At 39.6% G+C, this 17343-nt stretch overlaps 1 protein-coding gene across 6 annotated transcripts in view; it reads right to left on the bottom strand.

Moving 5' to 3' along the window:
- Positions 1 to 17343, bottom strand: part of NOD1 (nucleotide binding oligomerization domain containing 1) — a 68617-nt gene that overhangs the window by 27121 nt on the left and 24153 nt on the right. For all 6 annotated transcript variants that reach the window (XR_012230994.1, XM_073569140.1, XM_073569144.1 and 3 more), the window contains exons 2-4: positions 10466 to 10687; positions 9472 to 9646; positions 2908 to 4696 (exon numbers count right to left, since the gene is read on the bottom strand). Coding sequence is in view for 5 of the 6 variants with exons in the window: in XM_073569140.1 (XP_073425241.1) it covers positions 2908 to 4696; positions 9472 to 9646; positions 10466 to 10642 (2141 nt within the window). In the remaining variant the exon portion in view is untranslated. The remainder of the gene's footprint in view (positions 1 to 2907; positions 4697 to 9471; positions 9647 to 10465; positions 10688 to 17343) is intronic.

Genomic DNA, 17343 nt, shown 5'->3' with positions numbered 1-17343 from the left:
TTTGTGGCATTCACAACTGTCACACAAAATAGAAAAGACTGCACTCACACTGTCCAACCGCAGCTGTTAAATGGCCGCCAACTGACTACTGGTTTGAATACAGCCAATCATTTTATTAACCTGTTTAGACAGGTCGTATCGTTAATACAATCATTATGTGAAGCACATTGTGATGCTGACAACAATGATTTTTAAAGGGTATCTGTCAATAGGATCAACCCTGCTAAGCCGTCTATATGGTTATGTAGGTCATAGGAAGCTGAATAAAATGATACCTTGATAGCTGCGATCTGATGTATTATTCCAGAGAAATCCACGTTTTTTATATGTAAATGACCTCTTTCAGGCTATGGGGAGGACGTTGTTGGGAAGAGTTACCAGCGTGAAACAAGTAACTAAGGCCTGTTTCACAGATCCGTTTATGTCCATCAGTCAAAATCCGCTGTTTTGCAAAAAAAACGGATCCTCCATTTTTCTTGACTATGGCCGACATGCCCGAACGGACCATGCAACGTTTTTTGGTGCGGCCGGATCCGCATTTGTCACTGCGCATGCCCGAAAGACTTCACTCAGCCGCAAATTTAACCCTAAACTCTGTTCTCTGTTCTCTCTCTCTGATTTGATCAGCTGTCATGTGCCCCTAACAGCCGCGGGTGTCAATCTGACTGTGGCATTTAACTCGCGCTTACACAAACCCCGTCTGTCAGTGCCCCTGTCATATGATCGCAGGGCGCCAATGGGTTGGCATGACAACTGGGAGTCTGCAGAAAACCCCCCATGCTTGTCATTGTAGATCTTCTATGAACACTGGCCCGCTCATAGGAGATAATGATTTTTGCTGAAGCACTGCTATGTGTAGCACAAGTGATCGGAAGATCGCAGCTTCAAGTCTCCTAAGGGGACTATTGAAACAAGTAAAAAAAAAAAAAAGTTTTAACCTCTTTCCGACCGAGCATAATAGAACACTAATGTCGTACTTCCCGTCTGGCACTGACTCTGGTGCTGAGCCCACTGCTGTTAACTAATTAAATGCCACTGTCAATTTCTGACAGTGACATTTAACTTGCACTTACCAGAAGAGAGTCACTAATCCCACGCATCGGTGACCGCATCACATGATCGTGGGTCACCGATGGTTCGGCATGACAACCAGAGATCTTCAGCAGACCACTATGGTTGACATAGCCAGATTTCTATGAGCGCCATCCCCTTGGACGGCACTCATAGCAAGTGAGCATTTCTGCTACACACAGGCGATCTGATCATTGCCCAGGTGTAGCAGAGGCAATCGAAGTAGTGCAGCTTTTAGTCTCCCATGTAGACTATTGAAGTATACAAAAAGTAAAAAAATATAAACAGTTCAAATCACCCAACATTCGCCCCATTAAAAATAAGCAAAAAAAAATCAAATATACACATATTTGGTATCGCCGCGCTCAGGAACACGAGATCTATCAACATGATAAAAGAATTAACCCGATCGCTAAACGGTGTAATGAGAAAAAAATTAAAAACTTCAGAATTATGTTTTTTCACTACATTGCAATAAAATGCAAACTTTGGATTTTCTTTTCACCACTTAAACAAAAAATGAACCCTATACATGTTTGGTGTCTATGAATGGTTATGACCTGGAGAATCATAATGGCAGATCAGTTTTAGCATTTAGAGAACATGGTAAAACACACACACACACTTGTAGAATTGCACTTTTATTGTAATTTCACTGTACCTGGAACTTTTTTCCTGTTTTCCAGTACACTATATAGTAAAACCAATGGTGTCGTTCAAAAGTACAACTCGTCCCGCAAAAAGCAAGTCCTCACACGGCCATATTGACAGAAAAATAAAAATATGTTATGGCTCTGGAAATAAGTGGAGCAAAAAAGAAAAACGCAAAAACAGGAAATCCCAAGGTCGTTAAGGGGTTAAGCAGCCTTAAAAAAAATATTTCACCTAACCAATGAGCATTGTTCTCATTAGTTGTATGATCAGTGTTCCTAGGAACACTTGATCCCAATCATCAGTCATTCTAAATGCACTTATTGTCCCCATATAGAATAAATACCTGTCTACCAACTCGGCGCGGCTTCAGCACCGAGGTGATGGACAGCGGGTGCAGTGAATAATACATGAGCCTAATGAGCGGGAGCACAGGACCTCCCGCTGTCTCTGCAGCCCGCAGCCAGCCCACCCCAGCCCCGACACCATGCCAGAGCCGCCCCCCTCCTCTACAGCAAACAGATTCGGATTATCAGACACACACCCCACTTTCCCCCGAAATTTGGGGGAACAAAAGTGCGTCTTATAATCTGAAAAATAAGGTAGCTGCTGGCTGATCCATTATTTGGCCACCAGCTGTCTCTCCTCCATACACAGGAGCACTTGGCTATGAGAGAGCTGCTGTCAATCTACTTTGGCGGAGAATTGGAAGGCCCCCACATACACATTAGACTGTTGGCCAAGCCCACCGATAACGGTGGCTTTGGATGACACTTGTCTAATATACTAATATATACGGGGCCATTAGTTCTAGGATGATCAGGATATTACGAGTGTGTACGTCAAAACAGATAATTTAACACACTTTACGGTAAGGAACACAACTAGCGTCTCCTCTTTAATAGATGTTTGAAGACAAAGAATATTTACCAAAAAGTGATAGAGCTATATATTTTTTAAAGAGGAAGTGATTTGCCTTTTCTTCAGATAAAGTCATTCAATGCAAAAATAAACCCATACATTTGGAAACACCTGGCTTCACTTGTGTTATGAAAAAACCTAAATGCCAAAATACTAAAAATATCCCACCCTATAATAACAACTGTACGGCCAATTGTGGTTTAAATAGAACTTATGAAAATATCTACTCCAAAATTTAAAGAATAAAAACATGAGACTTCTTACCGAACCACAGCGAGTTTTCTGAAGCACGGTATAAGCTCTTTCACTCCATAATCATTTATATTGTTATTGTCCAATTCCAAAGCCATTTGTTTCTGGTACTGATTCAGTAGAAAGGAGATGGCACCACAATCAGAAGAAGAGGCCCCACAGAAGCTTAGCTTAATGTAATCTGCACATATTCCTTTGGCTACCAGTTTCCCCACCTTCTCACACCGAGTCTCACATATGCATCGCGCCATCCAGATAAAGTGAGTCAATGCGTGGACACGGTTGTATCCCATAAACTTTGAGCGGGGCAGGTTTTTTAAGTGAAATTTGACACTTCTAAAAAGCTGTTGCTTAAGAGCTTTTCGCTTTACTTTCAAGATTGACGATGGCACTAGATGTCTTAGGAGAACTTGTTTCGGTTTTGAAAGTAACCCGCAGAGAAAGAGGTTGATGAATTGTAAGTGATCATTATTAGCAAAAGGATCTCCCTGCTTGTGCTTCTTTGCACAGACACACAAAGTCAGATTGCCCGAGACCTCCTCTTGTTGGGAATATGCACAATGACCAAAATATTTCAGAAGCTCTGTGGTACTAGTCCTACTGTCGATCACAAGAAATAAGGCGGTAAAGAATGACTGAAGAGTCACATGGAAAAATTCGAAAGAGCTATTTTCCTCACCTCCATTGTAATTTTTCACAGTCCTGAGGAAACCCAACTTGAGATCTTGCTCTGGGATCTTTAAAGAGGTGATGGTGGTATTATCAAAAACAAAGCGTGAGTTGTCCATTCCATGATAGGCAAGTTTACCTATTAACAGCAAGGTCTCCTTACCCCTCTTGTAAGTTTCAGCCTGACCTCTGTTGGCTCCTTTGGTAGATAAATTCAAGTAAACTTCAACTATGAGTAAGAATATATCCGTAAGTGTTACAGACCTGGTGGAAAACTCAGGACTCTCATTTATAAAGTGAAAGTGTTCATAAGACTTAAAGATTATCCAGCAGAACAGGGGAATGGAACACAAACTACTAAAATTGTGGTTGGCATTTAAATGACTTAAAACACGCATCCGAACACTGGGCTCCTTGAAGAATAAATTAGTATACTCCAATAAGTTATCCGTCCTAAAGCCACGAAGCATAATTCTCTTCCGAACAAATTTTCCTGACACCTGACAACCTGTTCTTGCTGTTAAGACTTTCCTTGATCCTTTCAACAATTTTCCACTCAGCAAATGCATGAATAATGCTGCAGGGTGTACGGTGTCTGTAGGTAGGGAAACTTCTGGAATGTTGTTTAGGTCAAAACTGGAATGCATTTCGTCAAAGCCATCAAAAGTGAACATTACAGTCTCGGGAAATGTTAAAATATATCGAAAGACTTCGTCTGCATCATGATCTGGATGACAGTTGTATCTGAACAGCAAGTCCTTCAGAGAAAGCACGGTGTCAGCATTAAAAAAGACAAATGTCCGACAGCGAAATCTAAACAAAAATTTAACTTTAGAGTAACATTCTCCTTTTGCCCACATATTTTGTAGTTTTTGGATCAGAAGAGTCTTTCCCATGCCAGCATCACCATAGATGAACGTAGTTTCTCCTTCTTCATTGATAACCCCAGTGTCATCAAACAAAGAACTCAAATCTTTCAATTGTCCCATATTTTCATTTCTGTCACTAGTTAATTCCATAACTCCATTAACATAAGTTTCTTGAAGCATCAACTCCTCTTCTAGAGAGTAGGACTTCACAAATTTGGAATCACTACACAACTCTTGTTTGAGCTTCTTGCTATATAAAGTAACTGGAAGATAAGAGAAGATAAATATTAATTCCAAGTGATTTTACCACCTTTTTCTGTGGTCTCCTTTTGAATTTCTATACCCATATACAAATCCTGTTTTTAATACGTTTTATATTGAATCTTTGTACTGGTGAGGGCACTCTGTTGCACACAGTGCTAATTATTGCCACCCAATGTTTAATAAAGGTTTTTTACATCATAACCTTTTGTCCCATATCCATTCTTCTCAACCGAATGGTCTGACATTCAACGTTTTAGGACGTACATGTTATTATATACACACACTCCTTTAAGCTTATTTGAGTTGTTATGCCTAATTTCTTGTTTGTTCTAACATTTGAAAAACAGACAGCTCCTTGTATTGCAGGAAACCCTTTTGGCAGAGTGCAAGCGTCTCACAAGCTGTATGTTGTACAGGCCTGGCATTGAGCATCTTCAGAGAAGAAAATGGCTGAAGAATGGTCAAGTCACCTTCTAAACGGCTTGGCGACTTTGGAAACCTGAAGCCGTTAAAACACGAACAAAACACTAAACATAATAATGGCAAGTTGTTTTTACATTGAAATGCTTTTTCAGGTTTTGGAACGGAGACAGCCTGAAAAATATGTTATGTGCACATACCCTTTATGTGCCATCTATATATTTAGTTTCCACTACATGTAACATGCAAGCTCTCAGTTGATATACTTTTGCTTTTCTTTCCTGACATCAGACGTACTATCCCGTCCATGGGACCCGGGCCCCTATGCCCATGGACGGGATAGTACGTCTAGCGCGATCAGCGGCGCCCGCGTGGCGAGCGCCGCTGATCGAGGCCGGGTGTCAGCTGATTATCACAGCTGACACTCGGCACAATGTGTCAGGGGCGGTCACGGACCGCCCCCGACACGTTAACCCCTTGCACACCGCGATCAAACATGATCGCGGTGTACCGGGCGTTAAAGGGAAGCATCGGCAGGGAGGGGGCTCCCTCCGTGCTTCCCTGAGCCCCCCACGGCAGCGCAATGTGCAGCGCTGCTGCGGGGGACTCCTTTCCTCCAGGCCCCCGGATTCAAGATGGCGACGGGGGCCTTCGGGGGGCCTGGAGGAAGCTGGCTTCCTCAGTGCCTGCAAAGCGCAGGCATGAGGAAGCCTTGTGCACTGCCTGTGACAGATTGCTGATGTCACAGTGATCTGTGATGTGACAGATCAGCGATCTGTCACAGGACAGTGATGTCCCACCTGGGACTATGTAATAAAGTAAAAAAAAAAATAAAAAAAAGTGTAAAAATAATAAAAAAAAAAATAAAAAAAAATCGCCAAATAAATTAGTAAAAAAAAAAAAAAAAATATTCCCCAATAAATTCATTTTTTGAAAATAAAAAAAAAACAAAATAAAAGTACACATATTAGGTATCGCCGCGTCCGTAACGACCCGCCCTATAAAACTGTCCCATTAGTTAACCCATTTAGCGAACCCCTTAAAAAATAAAAATAAAAAACGAAGCAAAAAATAATGATTTATTATCATACCGCCAAACAAAAAGTGTAATAACGCGCGATCAAAAAGACGCATATAAATATCCATGGTACCGCTGAAAACGTCATCTTGTCCCGCAATAAACGAGCTGCCACACAGCATCATCAGCGAAAAAATAAAAAAGTTATAGCTCGCAGAATAAAGCGATGCAAAAATAATTATTTTTTATATAAAATAGTTTTCATTGCATAAAAGCGCCAAAACATAAAAAAAACGACCTAAATGAGGTATCGCTGTAACCGTACTGACCTGAAGAATAAAACCGCTTTATCAATTTTACCGCACGCGGAACGGTGTAAACGCACTTCCCCAAAAGAAATTCATGAAACGCTGGTTTTTGTTCATTCTGCGTCCCAAAAATCGGAATAAAAAGCGATCAAAAAATGTCACGTGCCCGAAAATGGTACCAATAAAAACGTCAACTCGTCCCGCAAAAAATAAGACCTAACATGACTCAATGGGTCAAAATACGGAAAAATTATAGCTCTCAATATGTGGTGATGCAAAAACTATTTTTACAATAAAAAGCGTCTTTTAGCGTGCGACAGCTGCCAAAAATAAAAACCGCCATAAATAGTAAATCAAACCCCCGTTATCACCCCCTTAGTTAGGGAAAAATAATAAAATTAAAAAAATGTATTTATTTCCATTTTTCCATTAGGGCTAGGGCTAGGGTTAGGGCTAGGGCTTGGATTAGGGCTGAGATTAGGGTTAGGGGTGTGTTGGGGTTCGGGTTGGAGTTAGAATTGGGGGTTTCCACTGTTTGGGCACATCAGGGGCTCTCCAAATGCAACATTGCGTCTGATCTCAATTCCAGCCAATTCTGAGTTGAAAAAGTCATATGGTGCTCCTTCCCTTCCAAGCTCTGCCATGCACCCAAACAGTGTTTTACCCCCACATGTAGGGTATCAGCCTACTCAGGACAAATTGCAAAACAATTTTTGGGGTTCAATTTCTCCTGTTACCCTTAGGAAAATAAAAAATTGGGGGCAAAAATATTTTTGTGGAAAAAAATGATTTTTTTATTTTCACGTCCGAGCGTTATAAACTTCTGTGAAGCACTTGGGGGTTCAAAGTGCTCACCACACATCTAGATAAGTTCCGTGGGGGGGTCTAGTGTCCAAAATGGGGTCACTTGTGGGGAGTTTCAATAGTTTAGGTACATCAGGGGCTCTCCAAACGCACATGACACCCGCAGACCATTCCATCAAAGTCTGCATTCCAAAATGGCACTGCTTCCCTTCCGAGCCCCGACGTGTGTCCATACAGTAGTTTTCTCCCACATATGGGGTGTCAGCGTACTCAGGACAAATTGGACAACAACTTTTGCGGTCCAATTTCTCCTGTTACCCTTGGGAAAATAAAAAAATTGGGGAATAATTGATCATGTTTGTGGAAAAAATGATTTTTTTTTATTTTCATGCCCTGGCATTATAAACTTCTGTGAAGCCCTTGGGGGTTCAAAGTGCTCACCTCACATCTAGATAACTTCCTTAGGGGGTCTAGTTTTCAAAATGGGGTCATTTGTGGGGAGTTTCCACTGTTTAGGTACATTAGGGGCTCTCCAAAGGCAACATGACACCCGCCGACCATTCCATCAATGTCTGCATTCCAAAACGTCACTACTTCCCTTCCGATCCCCGACGTGTTCCCATACAGTAGTTTTCTCCCACATATGGGGTATCAGCATACTCAGGACAAATTGGACAACACCTTTTGGGTCCAATTTCTCCTGTTACCCTTGGGAAAATAAAAAAAATGGTGACTAAAAGATCATGTTTGTGGAAAAAATACGAATTTTTTATTTTCACGCCCGGGCGTTATAAACTTCTGTGAAGCACTGGGGGGTTCAAAGTGCTCACCACACATCTAGATAAGTTCCTTGGGGGGTCTAGTTTCCAAAATGGTGTCATTTGTGGGGGGTTTCCACTGTTTAGGTACATCAGGGGTTTTCCAATCGCGACATGGTGTCCGATCTCAATTCCAGCCAAAAACGTCAAATGGCGCTGCTTCCCTTCCGAGCTCTGCCATGCGCCCAAATAGTGGTTTACCCCCACATGTGGGGTATCAGCGTACTCAGGACAAATTGCACAATAACTTTTAGGGTGCTGTTACCCTTGGAAAAATAAGAATTGAGGGTGAAAAGATCATTTTTGTGGAAAAAATGATTTTTTAATTGTACCGCTGTACGTTATAAACTTCTGTAAAGCCCTTGTGGGTTCAAAGTTCTCACCACATATCTAGATAAGTTCCTTGGGGGGTCTAGTTTCCAAAATGGGGTCACTTGTAGGGGGTTTCCACTGTTTAGGTACATCAGGGACTCTCCAAACGTGACATGGCGTCCGATCTGAATTCCAGCCAATTTTGCATTGAAAAAGTCAAACGGCGCTCCTTCCATTCTGAGCTCTGCCATGCGCCGAAACAGTCGTTCCCCCCCACAAATCAGGTATCAGTGTACTCAGGACAAATTGCACAATAACTTTTGCAGTCCAATTTCTCCTGTTACCCTTGGTAAAATAAAAAAAATTGAACCTGAAGTATTTTTTTTGTGAAAAAAAGTTAGATGTTCATTTTTTTTAAAATATTCAAAAAAATTCCTGTGACGCACCTAAAGGGTTAATAAACTTCTTGAATGTGGTTTTGAGCACCTTAAGGGGTGCAGTTTTTAGAATGGTGTCACTTTTGGGTATTTTCTATCATATAGACCCCGCAAAGTGGCTTCAAATGTGATGTGGTCCTAAAAATAAAATGGTGTTGTAAAAATGAGAAATCGCTGGTCAACTTTTAACCCTTATAAGTTCCTAACAAAAAAAAATTTTGGTTCCAAAATTGTGCTGATGTAAAGTAAACATGTGGGAAATGTTAGTTATCAAGTTTTTGTGTGCCGTATCTCTGTGATTTAAGGGCATAAAAATTCAAAGTTGGAAAATTGCGCAAGTTAAACGCAAGTTATTTGAATGAAATTTTACCACTAACATGAAGTACAATATGTCACGAGAAAACTATGTCAGAATCACCGGGATCCATAGAAGCGTTCCAGAGTTATGACCTCATAAAGGTACAGTGGTCAGAATTGTAAAAATTGGCCCGGTCATGAACGTGCAAACCACCCTTGGGGGTGAAGGGGTTAATTATATTAAAAAAAAAAAAATGAAAATCCATTCACTTAATGCAAGTCACAATAAGTCACGCAAGTCATAAATCACGAGTCACCGTACACAATTACTGGCTCGAATACATAAGAACAAATTCCTACCAGGGTCATTGTTCCTAATATGTAAACCTTGTATTTGTTCTGAAGGTTGAAAATGAATTTCTGTTAACCAAGGGGTCAGATCAAAGTAAGCTTCGGGCACTTTATAAAGGACATATATAAAACACTCAGCAGCTTCCTCCCCCTTACTTTGTACCAGGTCAAGGATCTGACGAACCTGTAGGAAAAGAAATATTTCACATTTTAGATTTATTCCATTTCCTGTAATATACAGTATGTGGTCCACACCTATTGGAGTAGCTTACAGAAAATCAATCATTCGACTATGCATCAGATTTTTAAGGCCATTATAATTTGTATTAATCAAAACCAGACGGACAATGCACTATACAATCCAGTGCATGTCCTAGGAGAAATACCAAAGGCTGCACAATTCCAATATAAGAGGCACTTGTTGCTTAAAACCCTCCGTCTTGCTGACAATGTAATGACTTGACCAGTCATTCTTGGTAATGTCGCTTGACCAGGTAGAACAATCACTGACTGCCGGTGTGACCTCCCTGTACACCAAAAACTCACATTAAGAAGAAATGACGGGGGTGTAACAGGATGGTGAGCCAGAAATGGTTGTGAATCTGTAGTGACCACACTATAAAGTCTTTATATACCTGCAGATTAACCGTATATCTACAGGTAAATGGCGTTTTCCAAGGTGACGAGTTCTGTATAACAGGGAATTGTATCTAAAAAGTATTGAGTGAAATCCATGGTTTATCACAACTGTTATATGATGGCAAATAGGTGAAATAGCAGCAAACCTCCCCCCAAAAAGAACTATGAGAATTCCAACCAATAACCACTTATGAGGTCATAGACTAACCCATCACCTACATGAAAAACTAATTTAGGAAGAATTACCACTTAGATAATAACTCAGACAAAAGCTAAACACCAAGCTATAAATCCAGGATGCTGATCTCATCTCTGTATAGTAAAAAAAAAAAACTTTAGTTTTTACAGGAGTCAAAGAACTTGCCTGGTCCGCCCTTGTAGAAAACTGTAGGACGATTTCTGAATCTTCAGGGGAAAAATATCCATGGTCGAGTAAATTGTCAAGCAAACACTTGACATTTCTGGTCAGATTGACTAATGTTTCTCGACTTCTCATAACTATTTGAACATAAGACTGCGGCTTGGGCTGTTTTAGTTCCATTGTCCTGGTATAACATCACACTTCTTCACCAACTTTAGCATTTCACTAAAATAAAAAAAGCATAGATTAAATAATAAAGAAACATCATTTAAACTAAAGGTGTAATCCTGCGAAACAGGTTTATGTCCGATAGTGGAGATTATATTGTGGTGTACACCACTTATTCAAAAAATAAACGTGTAAAAACTCATGACTTCATTTTACAGTTATTCCAACAAAAGACATTCATGACTGACTTGTGCTCAAGACCGTTGGGGCCACCACTGATCTGGAGAAAGGGGATACTTTCTTCTTTTATGCTGCAATTAATCTGGGCTCAAGTGGAGGAGATAGCCAGAATTTCTGAACTCTGAACATGAAGAGTAAAATAAACAGCAGTGAGAGACTAATGCGTTCTGGGGTCCACATACATTTACATGAGATCAATGAAAAGCCAAGCTAGCGGCCTTGGTGGCTGATGTCACTTTTACTATGAACATAATATAAATGTCTCTTGTTGAAGTATCCCTTTGGTTTCAAGCATTATATTAATAAAGATTTTAAAATAATTCTCCAAATAAGACAACTCTTGCCTATGGATCCTATTGGGGAATATGGATATGAAGGACAAATGCCGCCTATTTAGGATTACTTTTACCCAAAGCAGAGTCTCTACAATGAGCAGTATGCTTTGCAACCCCAAGTTGGAGACTGAGCTCCACAAACGAAATACCCAAGTTGGAGACTGAGCTCCACAAACGAAATAGCACTGATTATAATCATTCAGATCTAATCATTACATAGTGTATGCAGAATGTAGAGCTAAATCTATATGAGAACACTAATAATGATGGCAAGCGCATAATAAAAAAATGTTAATGGCTGACACAAAAGTTAGTTAGTATCCATTGATGATGACTAAATGGGGCTACTAATAAAAAAAAAAGTTCAAGATAAAAAGTTGATGTGTCTTATAGTATCAAATTGGCTGGGGCCTGACCCTACAAGTACACCTGACACTTCCTTAATGACCATCAGATACTCAAAGCACACTTTGTGCTCATGTTGCTGAATGTAACGAACCGTGCACTGTGTCAGGCATGATGTCAAGGTTTGTGCTTTGAGCATCGGGGAGTCGAGGAATACAAGATACAGTCATGGCCGAAAGTGTTGGCAACTTTGAAATTGTTCCAAAAAAATGAAGTATTTCTCCCAGAAAATTATTGCAATTACAGATGTTTATTTCCTTTGTGTGTATGGAAATAACACAAAAAATAGACAATTTGGACATCATTTCACACAAAACCTTAAAAATGGGTTGGCATAATTATTGACATCATTACAAAATTGTGGGAAAACAACTTTATTTCAAGCATGTGATGATCGTTCAAACTCACCTGTAGCAAGTAAGAGATGTGGGCAATATGAAAATTACACATCAAAACCATATAAAAAGGGGAGACGTTGACTCAATCTTTGCGTTGTGTGTCTGTGTGTGCCACACTAAGCATGGAGAACATAAAGAGGACAAGAGAACTGTCTGATTGCTTGAGAACAATATCAACAATCTCAAGGTTACAAGTCCATCACCAGAGAGCTTGATGTTCCGCAACAATCAAGACGCTTACAACCTATGGCACTGTAGCCATTATCCCTGGAAGTGGATGGCAGAGAAAAATTGTTGAAAGGTTGCAACACAGGAGAGGCCGAATGGTGGATAAGCAACCGCAATCAAGTTCCAAAAAAAAAAAAAAAAAAAAGGCTGCAGATTGAGGGTGCATCAGTGTCAGCGCAAACTGTCCGTCAACATTGAATGAAATGAAACACTATAGCAGGAATTCCAGGAGGAAACACTGCTGACACAAACATAAAAAGGCAAGGCATCATGAAATCTGAAGGAAACCAAAGGATTTTGGTAGCAATGAAGTGCCCAGTGTCAGAAAGTTGGGTTTGTGTCCTAGGTCTTCCAGCAGGACAATGACCCCAAACATGCTTCAAGGAGCACCCAGAAATGGATGGAGACAAATACCCGAAAGTTCTGAAGTGGCCAGCTATGAGTCCGGATCCAAATCACATTCAATTCCTCTTGGGAGAAGACACCTAGAGCACTTTTCAAAAGAAGAGTGGCCCAAAATTCCAATTGATTCCAATTGAGACATGCAAGTAGCTTTTTGATGGTTATAGAAAACAATTGATTTCAGTTATTTATTCCAAAGGTTGTGCAATCAAATATTAAGTTGAGGATGCCAACAACTTTTTGTTTGAAAAATTTTTGGTGTTTTATCTGAAATTATATCAAATTTGCTTTTTTTCTCTATTTTGTGTGTTGTTCCAATACAAATATAATGATCATGTGTATAACAAAAAAATGTCAACAATTTTCTGGATTAAATACTTCATTTTGGGTAACAATTTCGGCCATGACTGTATATGTAGATTATATATAGCAGTGAAATAAATGTTGACCATGTCAACAATTTTCTAAGTAAATATTTTATGGACATCTACGGTTTGATTTCTTTGCCTGTGTGTATTGGATGGGTTGTTATGGACATCTGGTGAGAATTTCATGTCAATAGCACCTTTAGAAAAATACAGTTGTGATCAAAAGTTTACATACCCCGGCAGAATTTTTGCTTTCTTGGCCTTTTTTCAGAGAATATGAATGATAACACCAAAACTTTTTCTCCACTCATGGTTAGTGGTTGGGTGAAGCCATTTATTGTCAAACTACTGTGTTTTCGCTTTTTAAATCATAATGACAACCCAAAACATCCCAATGACTCTGATCAAAAGTTTACATACCCTGATGATTTCAGCCTGATAACATGCACAGAAGTTGACACAAATGGGTTTGAAAGGCTACTAAAGGGAACATCCTCACCTGTTGACCTATGCCAGAAAAATTGTTTGGGATGTAAAGAAAAACCCACAAATAACATCAGCTGAAATACTGGACTCTCTGAAAATTGGTGACGTGTTCAATACTTATTTCACCCATTGAACAGTATATGTAAGCATGTTAGTAATTAAGAAAAATGGTAAACCTGTGATGTCAAATTTTATGAATCAGTCTAAAATAGCTGGAAAAGCAACACGACGTAAAAATCAGGAAAACTAACGATACCACATAAGACAAGTTACGGGGGAAATAATTTTTGAATTTGTCGCAAATCAAAGTCACTAATTGAGAAGTATTCATGCCAAAAAATGGCAGAAATGCAATGAAGAATAGAGCCAATAATGCATTAATAAGGTTAGTAAAGAAACATTGATGTTCATTTAATCCATTTATTCCTACCTACACACTATCAAGTCAGAGCCTGTCCTGAAAAGAAAACCTTTGACCTTACCATAGTAATGATTTAACCAGACCCTACTTATGAATTATGAATTAGCGAGCCCACAAAAGTTTCTCGAGAAGTGCTATGGCTCCTCGGCCCCCCAAAAGAAATCCAGCTAATTTTGCGCATCCAAATGCCACCCACCCTTCTGAGCCCCAGTGTGCCTTATGCACATTTAGCGTCCACACGTTTGGCAGTTCTGTAGCAATGAGAGCCTACTTAATTTACGGGTGTATGTCTCCAGAGTACAGGTCACTACAATGTACTGTGCACTACAATGGCAGATTGCAATTTTCACTCATCAACATCCACTGCTGCTTGTTTCTGGAAAACACCCATGGAGTAAAAATCGTCGCTACACCTGTAGATAAACTACCAATGTTATTGCTAAAATGAGGTCACTTGAGGGGGGATTCTGCTCTTCTGACACTTAAGGGCTCTGTATATGGAGTCTGCAAACTATTCTATGATGATCTGTTCTCCACAAGTCAAATAGCGCTCCTTCCCGCCTGAGTTTCGCCGTGTGTGGTGTACTGCCATGTTGAGCAGAAATTGTGGGACAAATTTTGGTGCCATTTTTACCAATTTCTCCTTGTGAAAATGTAAGATTTGGGGCTAAAACAAAATTTGTGGTAAAAATGTAATTAGTTTTTCTTCACTGCCCAATAGTATAAAATTATGTGACACATCTGTGTTGTCAATATGATCACTGCACCTCTAGATGTAAAATGATGTTACTTATAGATGGTTCTGCTATTCCGGCAAATCAGAGGCTCTGCCCATGTAACATGGCACCCACAAACCATTCCAGCAAAATTCGAACTCTAGTGTGGCGCTTGTTCCCTTCTGAGCTTTGCACTATGTCTCCAAAGTAGTTTTTAGCCACATATGGGGTATTGGCGTACTAAGGAGAAATAGCTTAACAAATTGTAACATTTATTTTCTCCTATTATCCCTTTTGAAAATTGAAAACATGGGGCAACAGTAACATTTTAGTGGGGAAAAAAAAAAAAAAAGGTAATTTTCCATTGACTCAGCACAATGTTATACAATTTGGTGAATCGTCTGAAGGTGAAAAATAAAATGCTCACTAAACTCTTGCTTGAATTCCATAAGGGATGTAGTTTTCAAAATGGGGTCACTTATGGGAGTTCTGCAATTTTGGCATGTCATGGCCTCTTCAATTGTGAAGTGGCATCTATTTCAGCCACTCCAGAAATTGGCGCTCCTTCCCATCCAAGCCTTGCCATGTGCCAAAATACTAGTTTTCCACCACATATGGGGTATCTGTGTACTCAGGAGAAATTGCACAACAAATTTTATGGTCCATTTTCTCCAGTTACCTTTGTGAAATTAGAAATTTGGGGTCTAAAATAAAATTCTTGTGAAAAAAGTAAAATATTAATTTTCCTCCTTCACATACAATTGGTGGAGAAAAGTTGAACATAATGGACTTTTTCAACCTATGTAACATTGCATTAATACCTGTGACGCACCTGAAGGGTTAGTAAACTTCTTCAACGTGGATTTGAGGCCTTTGAGAGGTGCAGTTTTTAGAATGCTGTCATTCTTGGTATTTTCTGCAATATATGCCTCTAAAAGTTACTTCAAATATGATGTGGTCCCTGAAAATAATTGTTTTGTAAATTGTTGGAAAAATTAGAAATTTCTGATAAACTTTTGAACCCTTCTAACTTCCTAGCAAAAAAAAAAAAATGTTTAAAAAATGATGCCGATATACATGTGGTGAATGTTACTGAATAATGATTTTGTGTAATAGAACCATCGGGTTTAACAGCACAAAAATTAAAAAGTTTGAAAATTGCAAAAAAAAAAAAAAAACCCCGCAGAAAAAATAAAAATAAAATATGGACCTAAATCTACCACTAACAAAGTACAATGTGTCACAAAAAAACCCTCAAAACCACTGGGATACGTTGAAGCGTTCTAGGGTTATTACCACATCAAGTGACATCGGTCAGAATTGTAAAATTTGGCCTGGTCAGGAAGGTGAAAACAGGCTCAGGAGTGAAGAGGTTAATCAACGGGGCATATAAGGGTCCCGTTACACATAGCGACGCACCAGCGATCCCGACAACGATACGACCTGGTAAGGATCGCTGGTGTGTCGCTAAATGGTCGCTAGTAAGCTGCCAAACAGGAAGATCTCTTCAGCGACGCAACAACGATCCGGCGATCCGTATGACGAACTCGCCGGTCGTTAGTACCTTGTCACACAGCAGCTTTTCAGACGATGCCCGCCTGCGTCCCTGAGTTCAGCGTCAAACACAGCAATGCGAGCACGATCAGCGCTATCCAAAGGGGGGGGAGCGGTCGCCGCTGCGTGTCACATGTAGCGAGATCGCTGGTGAGGTCGCTGTTACGTCACAAAATCGGTGACACATCAGCAATCTCGCTATGTAAGAAAGGGGCTTAACACAGAACTTCTCTGTGTGGGCAGCCATTGTTTGATTGGCCATCATCAGAGGAGAAAAAGCAAAAACCCACAGAGCTTATTGGCATGAAGATAAAATTCATAATTGTGGTATGGACCCACACAGAAGAAAAAGAATAACTGTTCCTGATTCAGCACCAATTGGAGGAGGTACTCAGTTTAAATTACTAGAATCCAGTCAAAGGTCCACTTTAAAATGAATGAAATATGGCTTTGACTTTCATTAAATTTGCTCCCCTGTAACATACCTAGAACAACTGGTGTTTTAAAACAATCAGATAATGTGCTTCCAACCCTTTGAACATTGTGTGAAAAAATAAAGCTTTTCTTTCATTTTAAATTTAAGACAAAATTGGGTCCAAAACCAATATTTGATTTTGTACATCTGCATTGTCTGATGTCATATTCATTCCTTCTGTGACCTTTTATAAAAGATTATTTAAAACCTGTTAATAATTAACCTGCGATTGAATCAAAGCCTACAGAGAAGTGAAGCCAGGAGGAAATGTCCCCTCATTGCACACAAAGATGAACCTGAAATGCTATCATGTACGTTACACGAACAACTACCAGACACTAATAACATAAGGAGACCATATAGGTGTACTAATTTTGGTATTTCAACTTGCAGTATATTAGTTTCAGGTAAATCCAAAATATTTGGACGGGGATACAATTTTCATAATTTAGCCACTGTACACCTGTCCATTGGATGTGAAACAAAGTCATGAAGCTGCAATGAAGTGTCGACTTTCAAAATTGAATAAAGAAGTTAGAACCAAAATATTGTATTACCTATTCTGAAAATACAGCCAAGTTTTACATAGCCTCTAGATTTTTAGAGGCGAAAAAGTAATTGGACCAATTAATATAATTATAGGAATTAAGTTTAATACTTGAATGCAAATACATTGTAGTAGTTG

The sequence above is a fragment of the Dendrobates tinctorius genome, unplaced genomic scaffold (genome assembly GCF_039654945.1).
Source record: "Dendrobates tinctorius isolate UK_male_01 unplaced genomic scaffold, ASM3965494v1 ptg000005l, whole genome shotgun sequence".
Taxonomy (NCBI): domain Eukaryota; kingdom Metazoa; phylum Chordata; class Amphibia; order Anura; family Dendrobatidae; genus Dendrobates; species Dendrobates tinctorius.
Note: the sequence above shows the minus strand (reverse complement) of the source record. Positions and strands in the feature narration are given on the sequence as shown.